The following is a 25,076-nucleotide window of genomic DNA, read 5'->3' on the forward strand; positions in this document are numbered from 1 at the left end:
TGAATACAATAAAGAAACTCTGATTGAAAGATCCTGTGAATGGAATGTGTGAGGAAGGAAGAGATCGTGAGATATGCAACCCTGATAAAGGTGATCAACTTCCAAACAACCAAGAAGACTTGACTAGGAAATCTCCCGGAAAGATATGAAGACTTTGATGGAAAAGATGAAGACCCTTGACAATGGATAGGTTTGGGAGATGTGTCAACATGAATGCAAGATGCTGATACCTACAGGAAGATATCATGATGAAGAGCCATCTAGTAAGGTACGATTTAATTTAGTGTTATGTTTTGATTTCTTGAATAATATTTGGATGAGTGCATGCAGCGCTACTGGAACAAGAATTGTAAGTACAAGTACAACTGGGATTCATGCGGTGGATGGAAATTCCTGAAAGAAGCATGATGGGAAAGAAGTAGCTACATGATGAATGTTCCAGATATGCATCTAGAAGGCCACTTTCCATGAAGAGAGGAATGACATGACGAACCAAGAAGGAAAGTGATCAATGGCTGATGTCCTACAAGGAAGAAGCTCAACTGAACTCTATGACATCAAGGAAAGAATTTGATCAAGTAGTTGAAGGACCCACGAAGAAGAAGCTATTGATGAAAAGAAGAGTCCCTTGTTAAGAAGGAGCTTTGACATGTCCCTGATGAAGAGGGAGCTTGGTTTAGATCACCCCTGATTAAACAGGAGTGACAATTGTGTTTTTCTATTTCATGTGTCATGCACTAGACCAGAACTAACAGCTGTAAGTCTAGGTGAAGGCCATGAATGGAAATGAAGACACATGATAGACACAACATTCTTGTCTTCATTTGGGAAGAAAGAATGGAGGATTAGGTAATCATTTGGCATCCGATGCTCTTTGAGGATGTGTAGGGCATCGAAGATAAGAGTAGGCAAGAGGATTGATATTCTTTGTGGTCTGAGAACCCAAGATAAGAATAGTCCTAGAAGGTCATACTTAGTGAACACTCGGGTGGGTATGTACCTTGAGAGACAATGATGAAGGTGTCTATAATCATTGGTCTCACCAACATTGTAGCTCATGGTCTCGTGGAGAGATGGAGCTGTTAATTAAGGCCTTGCACTGTGACAATACTGGTTACTATGATGCTATATAGATGGGTTACCAATACGATTCTTCTTATGAGAAATTCTTCAGATTGAGAATGACGAAGTACCATTATAAATAACTCCCTAGTTAAGAGGGAGTGTCGAAGAAAGTGCAACTAGGTTCGATGTTTACAAATATAATTTTGATCTTTGTACTTGTCAAGAAAAAGAAATATTATTTTTGTAAATTATAAGAATGACTTTCTTGCTCATTCCATAGGTCTAGGAAATTCATGTGTAAAGAGCTCTTCTTGAGCATATATGTAATGTATATGAGTCAACCGAGTGTCTAGAACAACCCTCCAAGACAAGCACAATCCTCTTGAAGAAGGCAGCAAGAAAAATAGTCATGTCGACCTACACAAATGAATTAAATAGCTAAAATAAGTCATGTCGGCTCACATATAAAGGCACACCTCTTCATTGGTTCACGTTGGCTTAATATGGAGGGCAAGCCACTATATATACCCCACTGGGGTCACCACAGAAAAAAAACTATTCGGATACCTCTGAAACTTCGGATGGTGCAAGAATCTCGGTCAACCATAGGAATATAGAACTTCAGATTACTTTGCAATTTTGGATGGTACAGTAAGTATAGATCTCGGATGGCACAATGAATCTCAAACTACTCTGCAACTTCAGTTGGGTGCAGGAAGACATAATCTCAAACTAGTCTGCAACTTCGGATGGGTGCATAAGGTACAGAATCTCAGTGATGAAGTATTGTATCTTAGTGCAAGTAATAAGTGTCTCGGCCTCCTTATAATCATAGTTTCAATACTGAAATGCAGTCATACAAGAATGCAGTCACACAGTCTTGAGGAAGATCACACACTACTCGGTATAACAACAATGATAAGGATTTCGTTGGTCCTAATACATACATAAACCTTGTTGTTATCTCGTGAAAGTGCAGAGATGATCGCAGTGTTACAACAATAATGATCTCCATGATAACTTTGATAATGCAACAGTGGAAAGACATCGGTGACGCAGTGATGAAGCAAGCAATGGTGCAATTGTAAGGACCCTTGTGAAATCATGATGATGATCTCGATAAAGCAGTAATGATGATGTTGATCTCAACAATAAAGAAGAGGATTGGTGTCTTGGTCTTGGAGTGGCCTAGTGGGTCAAGGTTCATGGTATTGGTGTTTGTCAATTGGAATCTCAATAAGAAGAATTATGTGTGGGTTTCCTCTCCACGAAGGAGAGGTTTTGGCCCTGGCAGAATGCCAACATCTTGTGTTCTTGTCTCTTTGTTCTTTGGTAGCTATTTGATGAAATAAGAAACACACGCTCTAATAATATCAAGAGAAGATTGTGCTAATAAGAAAATTAAAATGCCTCACAAATAGTTATCAAGTCAAGAAGAATCTCATTAACTACATGTGCCCTAGATTCTTCAACAATTCATAATACATTTTGTTGTTGATATATATTGCACTATGTGCCATTTTGATATATTCTCCCTTACATGGTATATAGATGAGCAAACTTTGCATATTTTGTCTCTAGTGGTTTAAAATTTTAAAAATAATTCTCATTAAAAATTAATTATTTTATATATTCTTTTCACACCCCATTCATTGAATCCAATTCAATCCGGTCTGATTTGGTTTTGGTTCAAATCAAGGTTAGATAGGTGGTTGGCTCAAAACCCAGTTCCGGTTTTTAAAGCTATGGGTCAAATACCAAGTCAAATATCCTCTTCAATTTTAAAACAAAGCTATTTCAAAGCTTAAACTTGACCTTCTAGTGGTGCATAGTACATACCACCTAAAATCACATGTCTAGAAGATGTGAGATAAAAAATGATTTAATGAAGTGAAAGTGGGCGTGAATTAAATAAACCAACCCTCAAAGGATGTGCAAACTCAACAAACTCAACATGTGTAAGTGAATTAAATAGTTCATTCAAGTGGCACATGTGATTGTGAACAAGGCCTAAATAATCCCATCAATTTAATGTGAGGGAAACCGTTTTCTAGAAGTCATTTTTTAATGTGAATTACCACAATATGTATGCCAAAGAGGAGCATTACCTTTAAGCTAGGATACCGGATTCGTCCAAAAGTCTTGTCGAATCGCGAATCCAGCGAATCCGACACGATTCTCTGCGGATTCGTGTCCAAACTGCATGACACGTCGTGTCCTATAACCTGCCCGAATTTGCACAGCGTGTCGCGATTTTTGGGACGTGTCTTGTTTCTGGGACTCGTTTCCAGCTGCTAGGTTAAAGGGGCGTGTTTGCTCGTTGACAGGCTCATTTTGCAAGTCATTTGGCAACTCATTGTGTTGTTGCAGCGAGGAGCGGACTCTCAGCAAGGAGAATCGACCACCAAACGTCCACAGTCCACCAGGTCTGAGGTAAGTAGTCCACCAGATAACGCAGTTTATAAATTATAACACAAGTGGACCGTGGTTATGGTGGATCATTGGATCAACGGTCAAACTGGCAACGCATTGTAATCATTTTTATTGCTCTGAAATCAGACTTGAATGCTAATGTAACATTATTTTGGGGCCCTTGAATTGGTTAGAAAGACATCTCAGTAGTCTTACAGTTTATAACTTTATCGTTTTCCTGAGCATCAATCATTTTTGGAGTTCTGAATACATTAGTTGTCTTTGAATATGCCACCGTTGCATAATTATTCCAGGCTACTTGAGCTTGAATGTACTTTGGATCTCTTAAAATGTCGTACCAGTTATAGGCAACTGCCATCAACCATAATAATATTGATATTCAATGTTCATATAAGTTTATAAGTTTATAGCAGTCCAGGGCAGAGACAATGGTGTATGTGCACACCAACCTTCGTCTTATTTACAGGCAGAGGGAAGAGTGGTTGAGGGGAAAGACAAAGATGTGGGATGTCTTTCCTGATGATATGGGTCTGGACACCACTGTTGAGTTGGCATTGGCCAACATGGATCTCAGTGATCCAGTGCTTGAGCCTGTTAGATTTGATGACTTAGAGGGGTCAACCTCCATACCAGCAGATGCAGAGGCGACTATGGATACAGGGGACGAGGAGGATGCAGAGGAGAGCAGTGGGGACCATGATGATGGGGACAGTTATGCTGATTGATGCCTTGAGGCTTGTATACCTGTAGGCTGTAGTTGTTTTATATTTTCTATTTGTATTTGCCATTGGCATTGCACCAACACTACCTATGTAACAGATTTTGATTTGATGAGTTAATGAGAAAACTACAGTTGTCAGTGTGTTTATCTTACTATCTTGTAGTTGTAAGTTGTCTTTCAGTTATGAATTATGAATCATGATTTAAATTTTTAATAAATTTATCATTTATGTGACCAGTACAACTGACATTTATTTGAATTTTGTATGTACCATGCATGCTAATTAGTAATAGGCATAGCTATAGATGAAGAATCAAGATCTATGTTTGAAATCAATAAATTTGTATCATTAATTAAAATTTGTGTAAGAAATATGATAATATCTAATTTTATATATATATATATATATATATATATATATTTTTTTTTTTTTCAATATATATATATATATATATTTTTAATAAAATAATATATAACGTGTCCTAACGTGTCCTGTTCCGGGGGGTCAGCGTGTCCCGAATCCGACACCACGAATCCCGAATCCTACGTGTCCCGAATCCCCGTGTCAGGTGACTTAGCCTTTAAGTTGTGTTCCTCTTGCACAAGAAGTTGTTTTTCATTTTCCTTTTTTGGAACTTTAAAGTTAAAAATAAGGCCTTGATTAAGGTTTAGAAACCAGTAATAAAATGTAATAATGTAGTAGTTCAACCTTGTGTTTGGGTTTGATTTATCAGTAAAATATCCCAATCCATTTTGGCACGCTCACAGATGGAAAAAGTGTTTTATTGAAATATGCCAATTGAGAGTTAAGTTACAAAGGAAAACAATATGGAAAGGGATGAAAATGAGTTATGTGTCCTGTATGAGTAGGTAAATGATGAAATATAAGTGTGATTTAAAACTTGTCTGGGTAAAATGGAAATATGATAAGATAGTGGGCAGTAGTTGGGCTAAATGATGGATGGATAGTGAAAGGGGACATGCATCTAAAGTTCTAAACACACCACTAGGAAATACACCACCAAGTTGGTAGACACCACAACTAGGAAAGACTTGAACTCACCATGAAATGTTCAAGTGAAAATAATAATAGGAATGTCATGAACAGAAGACAAGGGAATTGGAGATTTCTTCAGCAATAATAATCATGGAGTAGCATGTGCAACAAGATGAGTATACATAATATGCTGCTGAAGTGACCTCAACCAATGATACAATATATAACCATTAAATCTGATAAGCTGAAGTGAGGAAAGGAGCATGAAAATGATAGTGCCAAGTCATCCTCTAACAATGTCACCTTCCCCCATTGATTGGCCAAAGGGTCAGGTAAGCTATAGGGTTGGCACAAAATAACATGTGCAATAACAAAGTGCTCCCCAGATCTGCAGCTGGTACATAGGAAGCGTCATGAATGGGTCCTTGGTCACCCATTACAATATATGGTGTCATGTGATCTTATTGGTTTGTTGAAGATGAGTATACATAATATGCTGCTGAAGTGACCTCAACGGATGATACAGTATATAACCATTAAATCTGATAAGCTGAAGTGAGGAAAGGAGCATGAAAATAATAGTGCCAAGTCATCCTCTAACAATGTCACCTTCCCCCATTGATTGGCCAAAGGGTCAGGTAAACTATAGGGTTGGCACAAAATAACATGTGCAATAACAAAGTGCTCCCCAGATCTGCAACTGGTACATAGGAAGCATCATGAATGGGTCCTTGCTCACCCATTACAATATATGGTGTCATGTGATCATATTGGTTTGTTGATAGTGTTGCCACCATTTACTAGAAGCTTACTGTCTTCGATCCTATTCTCGGCTTGACACTTTACAATTCAAAATCTCATTTTATGCAGATAGAAGCTGTTTTACATGTCACATAAATTTATGTATGTAGTTTACTTGCGATTACAGCATTCTATGTAAAATTGTATATTTATTGCTAAACCTTTTATCATTTGTAATGGATCTTTTGCTGCGATTGCTCTCTATTGGTTTGTCATATAATGGTCCGACTCATATTCTCTGATTGATTTGGTTGTACTCAGAAGTAAATCAGTTGGCTCTGTACACATAAGACAACATAGTCAAAGGTTAAGTTTACTGGCAGCTATTTGTATAACATCTAAGAGTCAATGATATAGTGTGCTATATCTGGATCATCATTAAATTATTAATCTGATGGAAATTGGTGAACATGATGTTGGCCATTCAACATATATCCTCCGAAAAGAATTATTTGTTCTATTCTTTAATGCATAATGAACCTGTTTTGAAACTCCAGTGAAGTATGATCGCTGTGCCTCTGTTGCTTTGTCTTGTGCCAAATGATGAATTAGAATGAAATCATTGATCTTTTGCCTGACAACATTTCGTATTCCGATGGCCAGGTATGATGTTCACAGTTTCTGTAAACATAGGATCCTGAAGTCCGGAGAAACAGTAAGTTGCATCAAGTGTTGGTCTCTTTAGAGCATCTACAGACATTGTGTACACTGTTTACTGACAGCTGTCATATTTTTTTCTGCTTATAAAGTTTACACCCATGCTTATTTTTTGGATGCTATGTTGGGCTAGGAGGAGCTATTGCAGGAAAGTAGCAGGAGATTCTTGCATCTTTCTTTTGTTTTTCAAAATAATTGTATGATTGAAAAATATAAGCGAAACCAACAATCATGAGTTTAGGGATAGTGTAACCTTATGGACTAAAAAAAGGTTAGGAAAAACATGCCAGGTATGAAGGGAACATGTATAGGGTAGCTAGAGTTTAAGGGCTTGTGGAAGTCTCTAAAATTCTTTTCTAATTGCAGATTTAGAGATTCACCTCAATTTTGAGGTTTCCCGAATCTATTTTCTGTGAATGTTTAACGTTAAGGATGAAGCTGAAATATAATTTATAGCAGCATATACTTAAACTACATTTGAACCCGATTAACAAAGCAGCCTAAGAAAATAAATATTGGACAGTCTATTTAAATGCAACAAAATATCAGCCATTTCAGATCTGTTATATGCTTAGAAAATGTTAGCTATTTATTTCTTTGGTCTTCCTAGTGAATTGGGTTGGACATAAACAAAATATTTCTCCTGTAAATAATAAATATTGCTAATGCTGAAAGTTCACTAGAAATAGATTCAGTTAACCTAAACTAAATGAGGTGCAAATTTTGACTTTGCATTAAAAGTCAGATTTCCGAAATTTCTATATACAAGGCCTAAAAAAGTGGATAGGGCTCAGGAGACATCTTCATGAAGTGCATCATTGCTGTCCATGAATAGATAATCTCCAACTCATGAAAACTCGAAAAATAACAATGAACATGAACTAGGGCTCAGCTCCAGACATTGCAGTCTGCTGCAACTCAAGAATAGCAAGTCAAGCCCAAGGTAGGCTGCACTTCTTGAAGCCAAGAATAGAAAAGTCTGGGGTCCACAAAACTGCCGAGAGTAGATTTTCCCGGAGCACACCCTAGTTCCAGGTCAAAAATAGGTATGCATGAAGTGTTGGCCAGGGCAAGTAGAACTTGAAGTGTACTCTAGGTCTCTTTGAATAGAATTTTGACCTAAAGTGGGACCCACCACAAAAATATTCCAGAAAGATTTGGACACTGTGAAATTGACCAAAAGCAAAACTTCTTTCAATGGGCTTCAAATTTGAACCCTATACTATACACAACACTAGGTCTTCAAAATATGACAAAACCCTGAAAAATCTAGAGGCTAAATAGATCAAAATTCCATACTCTATGAATGCTACCAAATTTTATTTCCATGTGTACTCAATAGTGAGTATTAAAAATGTGATTATCTCTTAAAAAAACTAAAAAAATATTTTTAGACTTAAGACTGACGAAGTTTGATAAGTGTTGACCAAGGCCGAAAACATATGGAAATTTTACAAAAATGGGACGGTTGCCTCAAAATCTAGCAAGCTTTGTGAGATGCCTCACAAGGCAAGGGCTAGACCTAAATGCAACAATGAGGTGGATTGTCACTGTCACCTTAACAATCCATCTCTTGTTAGTGGAATTTCACCACTTCATAGGTTTCCTAGTTTTCACCTAAAAGATATTCTAAGCGATTGGCTCAAGGTGATATGAATTAAAGTTTAAGGTACTTCTTTAATGGACAAGGGCACAATATTCTCTGTGTAGGAGCATTGTATCATATACAAACCCTTAGAGAGGCACTTGACACCTGGGGTTTCAAGATGTAGTTCAACAAAGGAGTGCCTATGCATATAAGCCTAAAGAAAAGGTTTGCAAATGATGAAATCAACAAAAGGCGATGGAAAACCTTCAACTTAAGCCCCAAGTTGAAGCCTTAAGTAAGGTTAGGGTTTTGTCAAGAAACAAATTGCCTAAGGTTGATGACATCTTCCCTATTAAGGTCAATTCAATTATGTCAGAGCTAGATTTTGGGTTTTAAGGAACAATCAAGGTGAAAATAAGCCACAAAAGCTTCAACATCATCCTAATAGAGGCCCTATTTGAATTCGGCCCTAGGCCCTAGCGCTAGTGACTTGCTTTGAAGGGCTTAGGAAACTAGTTAGGGAGAAAAAGATAAAATTTTTATGAGTTTTGACCACCACAAGGATTTCCAATGCCTTTCCAGTGTCCATACTTGGGTGATGGAGTCTTTAGGGTTAAATTTAATAGAAATCAAATCTATGCATGGAGTAAGGGGAAACCCTAGTTTTCACTTGACAACCCTGAGTATCTTTTTATGAGAGGAGAAATTAAGTAGACGAAAGCTTTCTAGGAGGCCCTCTATGGCATTCAAGGAAAATGAATTTAACATGCAAAGATTAAGCAAGATTTTCCAATAAAAATATGCATTTAGACATGGAAGGAGAGAAAACCCTAACATACGTTCATTACATGAAAAACCATTAAAAATCTGCAATTCAACTTACAAATTTTCAAAGAAAAATCCTTCTTTCAATCCCAAAAGGACATCTCCATGACACAAATTAGTCTCCAATAGCAATAGCTCCAAAAAGATCACATCTCCACAAGTAACAAGTTACAACAAGGCTTAGTCAAACTCTTTAAAGGAGACCGAAATCCACAAGTGATAATGACAAAATAGAATGGAGTGATCCTTCATTTATATGAGGTCTATCACATGTTAGAGAATCTAGGGCAATGTAGTGTTGTGGTGATTCTCCGAGACTTTGATAACAGTTTGTGAAGTCTTTTTACTTTTTCTTAGTTAGCTTATACTTTTTCTTGTTCTTATTAGTGCATATGTGTGTGCTTCATCAAACTGCTACCAAAACAAAATAACAAGAACACAAAATTTGGCTCTCTGCCAGGGACATACCCTCTCCACTCTTGAGAAGGAAACCCTTTGTAAGTTTTCTCTTATTGAAGATTCTTATTTGAACAACTGCCAAACCCTAGACCCTTGACTAAGATCTCCTCCAAGCATGAGTCAAATCCTTCCTCTTTCTGCACTGTCACTTTCAACACATCTTCTGGTACTTCTTCCGACACTTTGTCTTCTAGGTTAGGATACCCTAGAATATTAGGGCTCCTCTTCTTCGTTATAAGGAGATCCTTCTTTGCTGTCCTTAGGAGACCTTGTAGACCCAATTGCTCATCCGAAATAGGCCTCTTATGCTGCTGCCCTAAATTGCTGTCAAGCCCTTCCTGCACCTCGCATGTGTGATTGTTGTAGCCTCTTTTTCTTCTTTGTTGGAGTGTCCTTCCTGGCTTGAAGGTCTTTCTTCGACACTAGTGTAGTAGGCCTTGTAGGCCTAGTTTCAGCCTCAACCATGGTTGGATGTGTGACTGTAGTTTTCAGCTTCCCTAGCCGCAGGAACAACTTCAGATTTCCACACGTGTGACTATGTGTGAACCTAAAACCAGTCCCTTATCCTTCGCTTGTAAGGCTGCCTACAATGTTGGAGTGGGAGACCTTTGTTGACCGAATAGCTAGCCCAAACCACAAAGAATGTACCTTGTTGATCTGGCTGCAGACTGTCCTTAGTTTCTTCGCACGTGTGGCTGCAAAAACCCTAGAAAGCAGCCCCTTGACTTTGTTGTTCTTCCTTGTTCCTTCGCTGCCCTAATAGACTTCTTATCCACCTTGTGTCCAAATGAGGAGTGGACAATCTCTATTTATAGAGGTTTGTCCCTCTCCTCTCAAGCCGACATGACTGTCCATTACGCTGACTTGACTATCTTCTAGGCCGATTTGACAGTTGCATTATATTTCACATTTATTCATCGTTTTTGCTGCTTGTAGACTTTGTTGGAGCTAGGAGAGGATTTTACCATGCTTGGAGTTATTTCCTTGACCTAGTATGATGAATTACATGATGTAACATGCCCTCAAAGGGTCTTTTCATAATTACATTTTGACTTTGACTCTTTGGAAGCACTTCAAAATGTGCTTAACCTATTTTCAATGAGCAAGAAACTCATTGACAAATGATACAAAAAATAATTTCTCTTTTCTTGAATAAGTACAAATATCAAAATTACATTTATGAAGACCGAACCTAGTTAAATCTTCTCCAACATCACATGGATTAATCCACATCTAAAATCCCTATAACAAGTTTGATTTTGGATAGAAATGAAGTAAATGGGTTACAAGCCAACCCAATAGGTCAATAAAACAAGATAAACCACTAATTTCCCACACATGTAATTCAAAAAGCCTCTCCAAGCATGATATCATGCACTTTTAGGGCTAATAGGGGGCTCCAAAAGTGCAATATGAAGGCTAGATGCATCTCCAACCATCATGATCAACCATATATTGAGGAAGAATCCTCAAATCAAGCCTCAAAACATCTCCATGTGTCCAAAAGCTAGGTTTGGGTGCCTTGTGTCATCTCCTTGGGTACCATCAACACAACATGGTGCAATCTCTCTCCAACGTTAGGGCTCTATGAGGTGGTACAATCCCTCCCTAATTATCACGAGGAGGATCATCATCATCTCCACTCCAGGTCAAGGCATGCAAATCAAATAGTGTCAAGGCTAGCTTGGGCATAAGTCAGGTCCACTGGATACATCATTAAGAATCACCAATGCTAAGCAAAGTGAACTCGAAGTTATAACATCTGAGGGTGCCCTTGGGTGTCAATCAACTGTCAGGGTCATGAAAGTGCCCAAATGCTTTGCTGTGGAAGGGCACCACTGCACCTGCAAGGTTATCACTGCTCCCCATAAGTGAAGTACATCATGTGGAGTAGGCATGGAATGAGTGTGTCCTCATGCCTTTGCTACTCTATGAAGAACCAAAACCGTCTCAAACTCAAGTGAAAGCAACCACTCATAGTAAGACTTCTGTTAAACACACATGGGCAGCAAGAACAATATGAAAGATAATCAGGAGAGTACAATTTTTATTAACAAGAGATATACATTTATAGTACATTATGTGACCGTTGGGTTTCACATCCCAAGGTCTCTTGGACTCCTTTTGTCCATTCGGCTTCCACACTAACCCATTGAGGATTAGGTGTCCAACATTCCCCCCTTAATCCGAAGGGTTATGTATGAGTCCAAGAAGAGAGCTGAAATACAAAATGTGCAAAAATGCATGGCAGCACTAGGCTGAATGTGCTCTATGAAATGTTGGTATAAAGGGCGGTGGTTTAAGGATGACCACCAACACTGGAATGCTTAGTGCAGTTCCGAAACTCTTCCAAAACTGGCAAGAAGCTGAAGTCTTCTGCTAGAGGAAGTGCTCCTATTGATTTGAAGAGGGAAACCTTCAACCAATAGAGGGAGGTCTCACCCCACATAAAAGGGAGAACTTCAACCTGAAAAGGGAAGTCTCAACCTGTGATGGTTTAAGGATGACCAACAACTCTGGAATGCTTAATGCAATTCCTGGAACTCTTCCAAAACTAGCAAGAATCTGGTGTCTTCTGCTAGAGGAAGTGTTCTCAATTTTATTCCTGGAATTCTTCCAAAGCTGGCAAGAAGCTGAAGTATTCTGCTAGAGGAAGTGTCCCAGATTACCAACTGAAGGCATGTTCACGGGCATCTTTGTCTCTGGCTACAACTCTGAAACTGGTTTGGCAGGTTGTGGCTTAGGCTCGCTTGATGTGGCTTTGAAGCTTGTAGATGACCATCATTCCCCCCCCCTGTGAGATACAAGGTGAGATGATGGAACTGCAAGATTGTTCAATACCCTGGAACAAGTTCTGACATGAGTTTGGAATATCTTCTTGGCTGTTGATGCTCATTGCCAAGAAGCGATACATCCAAGATGAATCTTTGTTCTTGCAGGACGTTTATTTCTGAAGCATCTGTGTGAAGAATGACTGGTTTTAGGACAATGCTTACATGGATGAAGATCAAAACAGTGATCTTTCAAATGGCCAACTCGGTCACAGTGTTGGCATTTCACAGTCTGTTGTTGTTGTTGCTGTGGAAGAGGGGCAAAATCTGGAACAACTGGAGGTGAACTGTCATGAGGAGCAGGTGAATTGTCATGAATGAATCCAGCACTCTGAAACTGAATGGGCTTTGAGTAGTCTGGAATATGAAAGGACAAGTCCTTTTCATATCCAAGACCAGTTCTGTGCTTGTTGTGGACAAGCTGTTCCCAAGTTCTGATGATGGGCTTGGGAAGTGCAGACTGAGTTTCTGCATCTGCATGTACAGTTGCTGCTTTATTTAAATGCACTGTAACATTATTGTCTCGCTGTTTATGGGAGTCTGTTTCAATCTTCTAAACAGAAACAGGTTCAAAATGATGACTCCATTGCTTTAATTCTTCTTGTTGTAGCTGTGATTCAAGCTGCAAAAAATCAATCTTTTCCTGTGCATTTTGTAGACATGTCTGAATTTCTGAGAGAGATCCTATGCTGATTTGTAATGTGTCATCAACAATAGATTGTATAAGAGTTTTCATGAACTCTAATACTTCACTGATTCTGGCCATTTTTCTTCAAAACTGCATATGTTGACCCTTACTTTCGTCTTTAAGAGTCTTGGAGCAGTGGTTTTGCTTTTCACCGATCTGTTTATGCTCGGGGCTCTTGAGCAATGCCTTCCACATGAAGCTTCAATTCAATGCACATCTGTTTGTTCCATTACATGGAAATTTCACTATTTTACAAATAACTCTTCTGCCCACAAATACTCTTGTTATGAACTTTTGTAATTAAAAGATGTCTCTGTCGAAACCCCCGAGGACGACCTTTGAGACTGCTGCAACAATTAATTTGTGAAATGAAGCCCTTATGACTACTTTTCTTTGGATATAAACTACTTTTCTTCGGATATAAATAAAACATAAAGAAGAGAGTCCAAAGGTGCAATAAATTTATGGTTCTGGGAATATAATAAATTCAAACTGTTCCGAGTAGCTCCTTCCAGTGTATGTTTTTGACAAAAATCAGTTGGCTTTATATTCTCAGCTTCATGAAATATGTACTTTTGTCCAAAGCCAGGCCCTTAAAATTATTGGAAAAATTGCTAATATTAGAAACAATGCCCCAAGTTGAGGATTTGAAATGCCGATCTTTCTGGAAGATGAACAGAAAGATGAATACTGTGGCAAATTTTCCAAGAAACCTACAATCAAATACCCCAAGTTTTGACAAAGCCATAAACAGGTAAAAGAAACCAGAAAAACGAGTCATGCACTAACATAATTCTACCAAAGGAGGCTCGGCACGGTGGTCACAATTCGGTTGAGTGCCCAATAATCCCAGGCAAAGAAGAGTTGCTCTGAAAAGTTGGTCAGTGCAGCCCTCACACCCATAACCCAAGTTCATTCACAAGGTTCCTGGAATCCACCTGTGAGAGGGATCACGTGCTAATCATTAGAACCATCTGCAGACCATGGATTGATCGAATTAGCAAGTCGAAGTGAACTTCGGTAATTCAGTATCCTCACTTGATGACTAAGCCATCGCATTAAACCGTGTCAAACTTGTGCTTTACGGATACTGTCGAACAGGCTACAAAGGAGTATGCCGATCGATATAAAAGGTTTGTGACACCACCACAATATTACATCAAACGTGAGGGAAATCATCGTTCGAAGATGGAGAACGTGATTGCCCAAATTTGGTCATTGATTGGTCTTTATAATGTCTGCAATAGCTCCACTCAACGACAACAAACAATAATATCCTTACTGGCATACGTCGACCCCACAACCACACAATTTCTGGAAGAGTCTATTCGCAGAACCTTAACACAAAACAGATTCTATAGTTCTTTGCATGAATGGGTGGATGGGCTTCACTACTAAGAACCCGTCTCCATGTGTTGCCTATAGAAAACGCAAGTCTCAGGAGTTTTTGGGCAGGTTTTTCAGCGTCATCCCCGGATCTAGTGTCCTTGTATCATGTTGAACATCCCCAATGCTTACTGACGTTCCGCCCTTGAATCAATAGACAACGTTCAACGCTGCGCCATTAATTGAACACTAATTCAAAAACAACGCTGGTAACCAAATAAACTGAAATCACGACCACAGAAATGAGGTACCTTGTGCTCGCAAACTTCTTCACTGTTCTACAGATGGCAGGATCGAATTTTACATAAGGTGCGAGGAGAATTATAGCACAAGAAAATGATTACAGTCAAGCCAACGTTAAAAAATCTGGGCTCACAAACGCTTGCGTTCAGGCCAACGGTAAAAATCTCGGCTCATGTTCGCTCGTCATCCAATGGTTACCGACAAATGCAGGCCAGCATTAAAAATTTGTTTGATTTCGACACCACGAGAAATACACCGAGACAAGACACACAGGGGAGATGCGTGCGCAGGTAGATAACCGTTAGAAAGTGTAATGCTTGTCTTTTCTCATGAGATTTTATTTTTTTTCGGTCTTGAAGCTGAATCTGTCACAACGACAATCATCATCTCTGCAACTTTGTCATTATTTTGAACTGTGTACATCCGGATTTGGTTCAAATTTGCTTTCAAGCACGATTTCCCATTGTAGTCAAGCGCAATACAGATTCAATTGTAATAAAAAACAATACAAATTGCAGTCAAACGCATACCAATTGCAGTAGAAAACGTTTGTCTGCCTTCCGCTCTTTAGAAATTTTTGTTCGGTTTTCAGTTTCACCTTATTTCTTCCATGTAGTTAAATGCCCTTTCCCATAACCATACATTTAACAAGCTGAAAAAAATAAATATCGCTGAAAACACAAATTCTGGAAATTGCAGAAATAAAAATCAGCAGTAATAAACAGCCATTAAAACACATTTAAACACTGAGATTTTGGTCAATGTGACCCTGGAAAAACCCCCTACAACCCTTGGGGAAAACCAGTTTGAGAGCTCTTCTTTATTTCTGAAAATTGCCTTTTTACAGTGAGAAATATTCAGCAAAAAATTAGCAAGCAAATTTACAACTTATCTCTTTTCCCATGCCTCACAGCAAACTAGAAATTACAGCAAACAGGACAGAAATAAATGCTGTATGGCCTCCTTGATTTTCGTGCCCACTTTCAGCATTAAATGCTGTTGTACGACCATCATTAAATGTGCTGTACGGATTGCAATAAATGCGCTGTACGGCCCTCGTTTTGCGTGCAGAAAAATCAGCAAACTGCTCCTCGATTTTTGTGCAAACCACTCCTCGAAAATCGTGCTAAAATCTGCCTTTCATTGTGTGCTGAACCAGCTGTACAAATCTGCTCAACTGCTGCCTTGGAATGTGTGCCAAGCTGCTGTCTCCTTCTCCTCCCTGCTCAGAAATCTCTCTTGCTCTCTTGCTCTCCTTCTCCCAATCTGCTCATGAAAGAATGGATGACCTTTTCCTCCTTTAATCTAACCCCAAGTGACTTTTGGGTGATCCCTAAATCCAATGGCTGAAATAGATTGAGATCTAAGGCTGAGATTGAATGCTCATTTAAATCTCACTTTTTATTTTTTTAATTCACACCACTTTAATAAAGACCCACTTAGTCATTTATTTCCAAAGTCACTTTTCCTTTCTAATTTTTCATTGACTTTATAAAAGTCACTTTAAAATTAGACTTAATAACTTTATCACTTAAAGTCACTTTTAAATTAGATTTAACTTTATAAAAATTATAAAGTTACTTTAGGAGAAAAATTAAATTCTTTTGGACACCTTTCCCTTTCCCTAGGCCAAAGATCAAAGCCTAAGGGAACCACCTGTCCTCCGGTACCAAATTTCAACACTCCCTCTTACCGAGGAAGGTGTTCCTCACCACACCCATCTTGTCTCTGAAGTAGACATGCTTGCCCCGTGGTAAGGCTTTGGTAAGAAGATCTGCAACCTGCTCATTAGTGGAAATATACTCAAGCTTCACAGCTCCCTTCTGAACATAGTCTCTGATGAAATGATATCTGATCCCGATATGCTTTGACCTGTCATGAAAAATTGGATTCTCCATGAGTTTAATGCAACTCTGATTATCACAGTAAATCATTGAAGGTCTCAACGGTTGACCAAATAAGCCAAACAACATCTTGCGAAGCCAGATAGCCTCACAACTAGCTTGACTGGCTGCCATATACTCTGCTTCCGCTGAACTCAGTGCTACTGATTGCTGCTTCCGGCTGAACCATGACACTACTGCTGAACCCAACCCAAAACAACACCCTGAAGTGCTCTTCCTATCAGAAGCACAACCTGCCCAATCAGAGTCAGTGTATCCTGCCAATCTCACTCCATCTCCCTGCCTGTAGTCCAGACCATAATCCACTGTCCCCTGCAAGTACCGCAAAATGTGTTTTGCAGCCACCCAGTGAACCTTACTAGGCTCACACATAAACTGACTCATCGTGTTGACTGCAAAACAGATATCTGGTCTACTGTTGACCAAATACATCAAGGAACCAATCAGCTGCCTGTACAATGTGGGATCCACCAACTCGAAATCCGAAGCATGAAGCTTCTTCCAGTTGGTGATCGTCGGTGTCGACATGGGTCTACAATCCTGCATGTGGAATCTGCCAAGGATGTCCACAATATACTTCCCCTGCCCCAGGAAGAAATGCCCCTCCTCCTGCCACACCTCCAAACCCAAAAAGTAATGCATCAAGCCGATGTCCTTCATCTCAAACTCCGTCGCAAGATCTCTCTTGCAGTGCTCTATGAGTCTCTCTGCACCTGTAATGACCAAGTCATCCACATACAGCACCAGAATGAGAGGCTCCTCACCTATCACAATAAAGTAAAGGTTCGGATCTGCCTCACTCTTTGTGAAACCCATCCCCTGCAAATATGTATCTATCCTGGAGTACCAAGCTCTGGGAGCTTGCTTCAGGCCATAAAGGGCCTTCTTCAGTCTGCACACATGGGACTCCTTCCCATGCACCTCAAAGCCCTGTGGCTGCTCAATGTACACCTCCTCCTGTATGAAGCCATTGAGAAATGCGGTCTTCACATCCATCTGGTGGATCTTCCAACCCATCTCTGCTGCTACTGATATAATGGAGCGGATCGAAGTATATCGAGCCACGAGAGCGAAGGTCTCCTCATAATCAACTCCCTCTACCCGTGAGAACCCTCTAGCCACAAACCTTGCTTTGAATTTCTCAATGCTGCCATCTGCAGCATGCTTTACCTTGTAAAGCCTTCTGGAAGTAACCACGGATTTGCCCTCAGGCCTTGGCACCACCTCCCAAACATCATTCTTCATGATAGAAGAATACTCCTCCTGCATGGCCTCTCTCCAGACCTGTTGGCTTGTTGCCTCCTCATAGCTAGAAGGCTCAGAGTCAAGGATGCTGGTAACCATCGCCATATAGCTACAAAACCTCGTAGGTGGTCTACTCTCTCTGACCGACCTCTTCGTCTCAGCAACAGATGTGGCATCTCTCAAGGTGTCCTGAAGCCACTTGGGCTTCCTCTTCCCTGAGCGCACTTCTCCCACCGGAGAATGAAACTCCTCCTCCTCATCATCATCAGGAGCCTGAACTCCTGACTGTCTGTCTGCTGTCCTCCTGCCTGCATCTGAACCTGTAGAAGCTGAGGTACCGTGTGAACTGTCCATCAATGGACTCCCTAGTGAACTGCTCTGTGAATTGCTCTGCATGCTGCGTGGAGCACCACCCCTCTGGCTCGGTGAGCCACTGCTCACTGACGGACCTGACATCCTCATAAATGTACCTCCGGATCCTCCTGATCCCTGCCCACTGGATCCCTGCGACTGACTCAAATGCTGCTGAGGGTCTGGCTGATCCAGATACTCTAACTCTCGTGACCTCCTAAAGGCCCTGTCCTCGAACTTCACATCCCGTCTGACAACAACTCTCCTCTGTGCAGGAATGTAAATTCGAAAGGTCTTTGAGGTCTCACTGTAGCCCACAAAGATACCCTTCTCTGTGGTGGGCTCTAGTTTGGTCCTCTTCTCCTTGGGTATATAGGAGTATGTAATGCATCCAAAGATATGAAGATGACCAATATCAGGCTTCTTCCCAGAGAAAGCCTCCTCTGGAGTCATGTGCCCCAAGACACGATGCAGACTCCTGTTCTGCTAGTAAACAGCTGTATTGCAGGCCTCTGCCCACAAGAACAATGGCAACCCCTGATCATGTAACATGGCTTTGGCAGCCCCTATGATGGATCTGTTCTTCCTCTCTGCAACCCCGTTCTACTGGGGGTTGTAAGGAACAGTGAACTCCCTCCTAATGCTTGCCTCCGCACAATAGTCAACAAACTCTCCAAGGGTGTACTCTCCTCCATTGTCCGACCTCAGGGACTTGATCTTTCGACCTGTCTGTGTCTCCATAAGAGCTCTGAACTCCTGAAACCACTTGAAGACCTCACTCTTGGTCTTCAAAAAATAAATCCAGGTCCTCCTGGAGTGATCATCAATGAATAAAACATAGTACTCATATCCACTCAAGGAAACATGATACATCCGACCGCTCACATCGGAATGAATCAAACCAAGTATCCTAGTCGCGCTGCTGTCATTGCTGGGAAAAGGGGATTTGGCAAACTTGCCCATCGCACAACCTCTGCAAGTATCAAAGTGATCAGTACTGAAATTTGGCACACCTGTAGTGATCTCCCGCAATGTCCTCAAGGTTCCATGATACATATGTCCCATCCTGCGGTGCCAAGTCTCACACAGCTCAGAACTGCTAGCTCTGCTGTCGGTACTACTACTCAATGCCAAAAGGCGCTGGAATGCAAACTTGTACACCTTTGCATGGCGTACACCTATCACTCTAGCTGAATCAGCTAGAGTGCCCCTGGTATACATCAGCACCTGTCCTCCACTGAACAGTACCTCATATCCTCTGTCCTCCAAAGCTGAGACGGATATGAGGTTCTTCCTCATCCCTGGCACATAAAGAACATCTGACACTTTCAAGGGAGGTTTGGACTCCCTCTGAAATGTCAGTGTCCCCATCCCAACTGCTCTAACAACTCTGTCATCACTGAGTACTACCTCTATATCAGTGCCACTCTCTGAAAGCTCTGAGAAGTACTCACGGACTCCTGTCATGTGACGTGAAGCCCCACTGTCCACATACCAGATACCTGAAGATGCTCCGCTAATCGAGGGAAAAGTATGCTCCCTCTGAACCTGTGTGGCAGGTGATCCTGCACTAGAGGACTCACACGTAGTGAACACAAACTCCTGGTCAAAACGACCTGCAAAGTCCTCAATCTCTGCTGAGGCTGCCACGTCCTGGTTCTTCCCCTTCTTCTTCTTCTCCTCTGGACACACAACTACATAGTGTCCCATCTTTTGACAATTCCAACACTTCACCTTGGAATAGTCCTTCTGTGTGTTCCCCTGTTTACCTTTACCTTTTCCTTTTCCCCCACCACTGCTTGTGGAAGCCTGCTTCTTCCCTTTGCCTTTCTTGCCTCCTGCCACCAGTGCTACATCCTCATCCTGCTCAACTGGCTTGGCTGGCTCAAGCTGACCTTTCCTGATCTCTGTCTGAATGCAATCATCCCAAAACCTCTCCGATGTGGGAAGGGTCTCACGTGCACAAACCCCATCAGCAAAGTTCAACCATGAACGGGGGAGGCCATTCACTGCAATCCGTACCAACTCAGTGGGTGGAATGGCCTCTCCAATCGCTGCCAACTCATCTCTCACATTAGTAATCTTTGTGAGATATCTAGCTGCACTATCATTACCCATCTTAACGTTTTTCAGTTTCTCCTTCAGAACCATTTTCCGGTTCTCATTGGTACTCTGGTAGAGATTGGACAATGCTGTCCACATCTCATGGGCATTGCTCTTTCCTCTCACATGAGGAATGCAATGGTCTTTGATTCTGTCTAGAATCAACTGAGTAGCCTCAGTAGGCACAACAACAGGGCTCTGTGTGGTATGCACCATGATATCCCAGGCTTCTGCCTCCTCAAAAATACTCTGCATTCTCTCTTTCCAAACGAAGTAATTTATATGCCTATCCAACCTATCCTCCACCCTCAATCCCAATGACATCCTGCTGTCCTAAAACTGAAAAATAGCATTGCTGTAGTAAAGATAAAACTACTGTTTATGAAAAAATCAGCTTGCTGGAATTTTTTGAGTGAAAAATTAGCAACTGTAATTTTTCCTTTTGCTGTCCCAAACTGTCCTTCAACACTCAAGCTCTGATACCATGTAGAAATTTCTGTTTTCCCACCCTGGTTTTCAGTTTCACCTTATTTCTCCCATGTAGTTAAATGCCCTTTCCTATAACCATACATTTAACAAGCTGAAAAAAATAAATATTGCTAAAAACACAAATTCTGGAAATTTTACAGAATGCTGGAAATTGCAGAAATAAAAATCAGCAGTAATAAACAGCAATTAAAACACATTTAAACACTGAGATTTTTGGTCAATGTGACCCTGGAAAAACCCCCTACAACTCTTGGGGAAAACCAGTTTGAGAGCTCTTCTTTATTTCTGAAAATTGCCTTTTTACAGTGAGAAATATTCAGCAAAAAATGAGTAAGCAAATTTACAATTTATCTCTTTTCCCATGCCTCACAGCAAACTGGAAATTACAGCAAACAGGACAGCAATAAATGCTGTACGGCCTCCTCGATTTTCGTGCCCACTTTCAACATTAAATGCTGCTGTATGGACTGCAATAAATGCGCTGTACGACCCTTGTTTTGCGTGCAAAAAAATCAGCAAACTGCTCCTTGATTTTTGTGCAAACCACTCCTCGAAAATCGTGCCAAAATCTGCCTTTCACTGTGTGCTGAACCAACTGTACAAATCTGCTCAACTGCTACCTTGGAATGTGTGCCAAGCTGCTGTCTCCTTCTCCTCCCTGCTCAGAAATCTCTCTTGCTCTCTTGCTCTCATTCTCCCAATCTGCTCATGAAAGAATGAATGACCTTTTCTTCATTTTCCTCCTTTTATTTAACCCCAAGTGACTTTTGGGTGATCCAAGTGACTTTTGAGTGATCCCTAAATCCAATGGCTGAAATAGATTGAGATCTAAGGCTGAGATTAAATGCTCATTTAAATCTCACTTTTTATTTCTTTAATTCACCCCACTTTAATAAAGACCCACTTAGTCATTTATTTCCAAAGTCACTTTTCCTTTCTAATTTTTCATTGACTTTATAAAAGTCACTTTAAAATTAGACTTAATAACTTTATCACTTAAAGTCACTTTTAAATTAGGTTTAACTTTATAAAAATTATAAAGTTACTTTAGGAGAAAAATTAAATTCTTTTGGACACTTTTCCCTAGGCCAAAGATCAAAGCCTAAGGGAACCACCTGTCCTCCGGTACCAAATTTCAACATGCTCTGGACAGACGCGTTCTTCAGCAGCATTACTTCGTTCAAGTGATCGAATCCCTCAGATTGTATGACAGCTTCAGTCGCCCAGGACCAGGTGTCTTTGTTTTATTCCCTCCTATTGCACTAAGCTTAATACCATGTCAGAACGTGCAAGAGCACGAAGGGCAGACTGTGCTTCAGGACATGCAATGAATTTGAGACAGACAAATCCAGCAACGTTAAAAACGCAGAATTTACAGGATGCAGCGTTAAAAACGCAGTTGGGTCAGTCAAAACATTCGAGAGATATTTCAGAGGCGTTGAGGCAAGTAGGACAGCATTCAGGGGATAGTGCTCAGATCAGGACAACACTTAGGAATAGGAATGCATATGACAGACCAACGTTCAATGTCAGGCCAGCTCAAACGTTTCAAAGTCAGGCCAGCGTTCAATGTCAGGCCAGCGCTCAACTATTTACAGTATGGCAGCGCAAACGTTTCAAATCAGGTCAGGATGACAGCGCAACAGAAGAGCAGGGCGCAGGTTTTATAAAAGGAATATGGCAGACAGAGGTCAGGTAACGCAGAACTGACATATATATAGAGACCACAAAACAAGTGGCTCAAATTGGAGCAGGACCAGCAATTGCCCGCTCTGATACCATGTTAAACACACATGGGCAACAAGAACAATATGAAAGATAATCAGGAGAGTACAATTTTTATTAACAAGAGATATACATTTATAGTACATTATGTGACCATTGGGTTTCACATCCCAAGGTCTCTTGGACTCCTTTTGTCCATTCGGCTTCCACACTAACCCATTGAGGATTAGGTGTCCAACAACTTCAAACCGGGATCACCTTCAAATATCTAACTAGAACAAGTCTCCTAAAAGTGTTCCCTACCTTGTTAGAGGTGGTAAGGTAATCAAGCCTATCAGATGCTTCCAACCCCTAAGAGAGGGTGACATTTCCAAGGTTGACCTTTCAATTAATAGGTGTTAATGACAATAAATGATAATGCAGGGGAACGACTTAATGGCTAAGTGCCATGGCCATGGGACTAGTTGGTATAGGTCCACATCTTGAGTGTTTAGATGCAATGGAGGGAGGAATCGTGGAGGCATGGGTTATCATTTTCCTCGGTTTACGTTTTCCACCCCTTTGGTGTGCCTTTTATTCTTTTTGATAACGCTTTTATATGGAGAAGAGCTTAGGTGCCCAACCTTGCTTCTATGTTTTAACATTTATTTACCGCTTAAGGATGAGTGGATTTATCATTCATTGTTAAATTTCCAATACCAACCCAGGTTTATTTTATGCCTCAATAATTTTCGTTTCCAGAATATTATTCAATGAAATTTTGAAATGCTGTGAAAATAAAATCGTTGGTATTTAACTTTTGAAATAAAATATTTGTAGTGTTGGAACATGCAACTTGGTCCCCACTGGAAAAATCGGCCCAAAGAATTTGGCCCACCAAAAAATTGGCTTCCTAAAGAATTTGGCCTTGGTGAAACTCGGCCTCCACCACCAACAAATCTATCCACTCCTTTCTTCTTGTACGCCCTTTGTGCACTCAAGAAAAATCAACCCACTTGATAAATGACCTCTCCACAACTTGGCCTTCTTTGTGCTTCAACAACTCAACCTCTTGATTTCTTGAACTCGACCTCTTGCAAATACTCTTGAAATTTCCTTGCACCCTTCCTCCTCTTCAGTCTAGTTAAGCCTCTCACTCTAGGGAAAATCATGTACTCCACTTGTATGTCTTCACCTCACACTTAGGCTCATTTTATAACCTCACTAAGCCAAATCCGTAACCCTAATCTCCTAAGTGATTGATGGTCGAGATTAGATCTTGCCTCACTTGAGATCAATTGTTGAGATCATATCTAAGTCACTTAAAATATTAAATTATCTATCCTTGGTACTTTGGCTTAACAGCCTACAATAATTAATTGACTTCAATTATTGTACTTTTCCTAAGTTAATCTTAGGAAGGAAGTCGTAAATCTCTTACTCCACTAGGCAAGCACCTAAAGAGGCAATCAACCATCTTCTACATGTTAAGACAAAAAGATCACATAGAAGACCTTTCGAAGCTACCAAGAACTTCAATACTCCCTCCTAGGAAGGAAGGGATTCTTCACCACCCCTAGCTTGTCCCTATAAAACACAAACTACCCTTTTCCTAGAGGCTTGGTGAGAATATTTGCCACTTGCTTCTTTGTGGAAATGTACTGCAATCTCATAGTACCTCTCTCGACCCTATCTTTGATAAAGTGTTATCTGATCTCCATATGTTTAGATCAATCATGATTGAACTCTGATTATCATAGTGAATCATTGTGGGTTCTAGCTCAAGACCAAATAACTTGTGAGCATCTTGTGAAGTCATATGGCCTCACAATTGGCCAGACTCGCTGCCATGTACTCTGCCTCTACTAAGGTAATTGCCACTGACTGTTGCTTCTTTCTATACCATGAGATCATGGCTGATTTGACGCTGGAACAACATATAGACATGGATTTTTTGTCCACAACACTCCCATCCTAATCAAAATCTATGTGCCCCTGCAACTATACTACACCAACTCCAAAATATCTCAATCCAAAGTCCATTATATCATGCAGCCATATCAGCACACGCTTCACTGCCAACGAATGAACCTGTCTCGACTCCACCATGAATTCACTGAGTGTGTGTTGATTTGGGGTAGCATCGAATGTGCTCTAGCCATGAAAATTGGTGGAGAGGCTAAAGCACTTGAGATCTCCAAGACCCAGAAATGGTTTGGATAGATTGTAGTCGGTTTAGGAGATACTAAAATAATTAATATTTTTAATGGAGTTCCTAAGTCTAAACTTAGGAAAAATAAAATATTAATGGGTATTATTATAAAACTGGGTTCGAAGGTTCCAAAAGTCATGGATCAAGCCAAATCTAATCTTTGCTGTTGATTAGAGATTTAATCTCGGCCGTTGATGGACCAACGAAAAAAGTATAAGAAGAGGCTTGAGGGTCAGTTGGAGAACATACTGAGGGAGACCAGTCAGTTCGATTTCTGGAGCGGGGTTAGTTGAGAAATTTGAACTAGTGGTTTGGAGAGCATCAGGAGGCAGCAAGTATGAAACAAAGAGTCAGGAATAACACCAGAAGATCAA

At 40.4% G+C, this 25,076-nt stretch overlaps 1 protein-coding gene across 1 annotated transcript in view; it reads left to right on the plus strand.

The window, feature by feature from the left end:
- Positions 1 to 25,076, plus strand: part of LOC149233420 (protein SAWADEE HOMEODOMAIN HOMOLOG 2-like) — a 181,674-nt gene that overhangs the window by 108,466 nt on the left and 48,132 nt on the right. The window contains exon 6 of the mRNA XM_089376735.1: positions 6,621 to 6,672. Coding sequence (XP_089232861.1) covers positions 6,621 to 6,672 — 52 coding nt within the window. The remainder of the gene's footprint in view (positions 1 to 6,620; positions 6,673 to 25,076) is intronic.

The sequence above is a fragment of the Pinus tabuliformis genome, chromosome J (genome assembly GCF_031772625.1).
Source record: "Pinus tabuliformis cultivar Carrire ecotype Pingquan chromosome J, CPIR1, whole genome shotgun sequence".
In the NCBI taxonomy this organism is placed as follows: Eukaryota; Viridiplantae; Streptophyta; class Pinopsida; order Pinales; family Pinaceae; genus Pinus; species Pinus tabuliformis.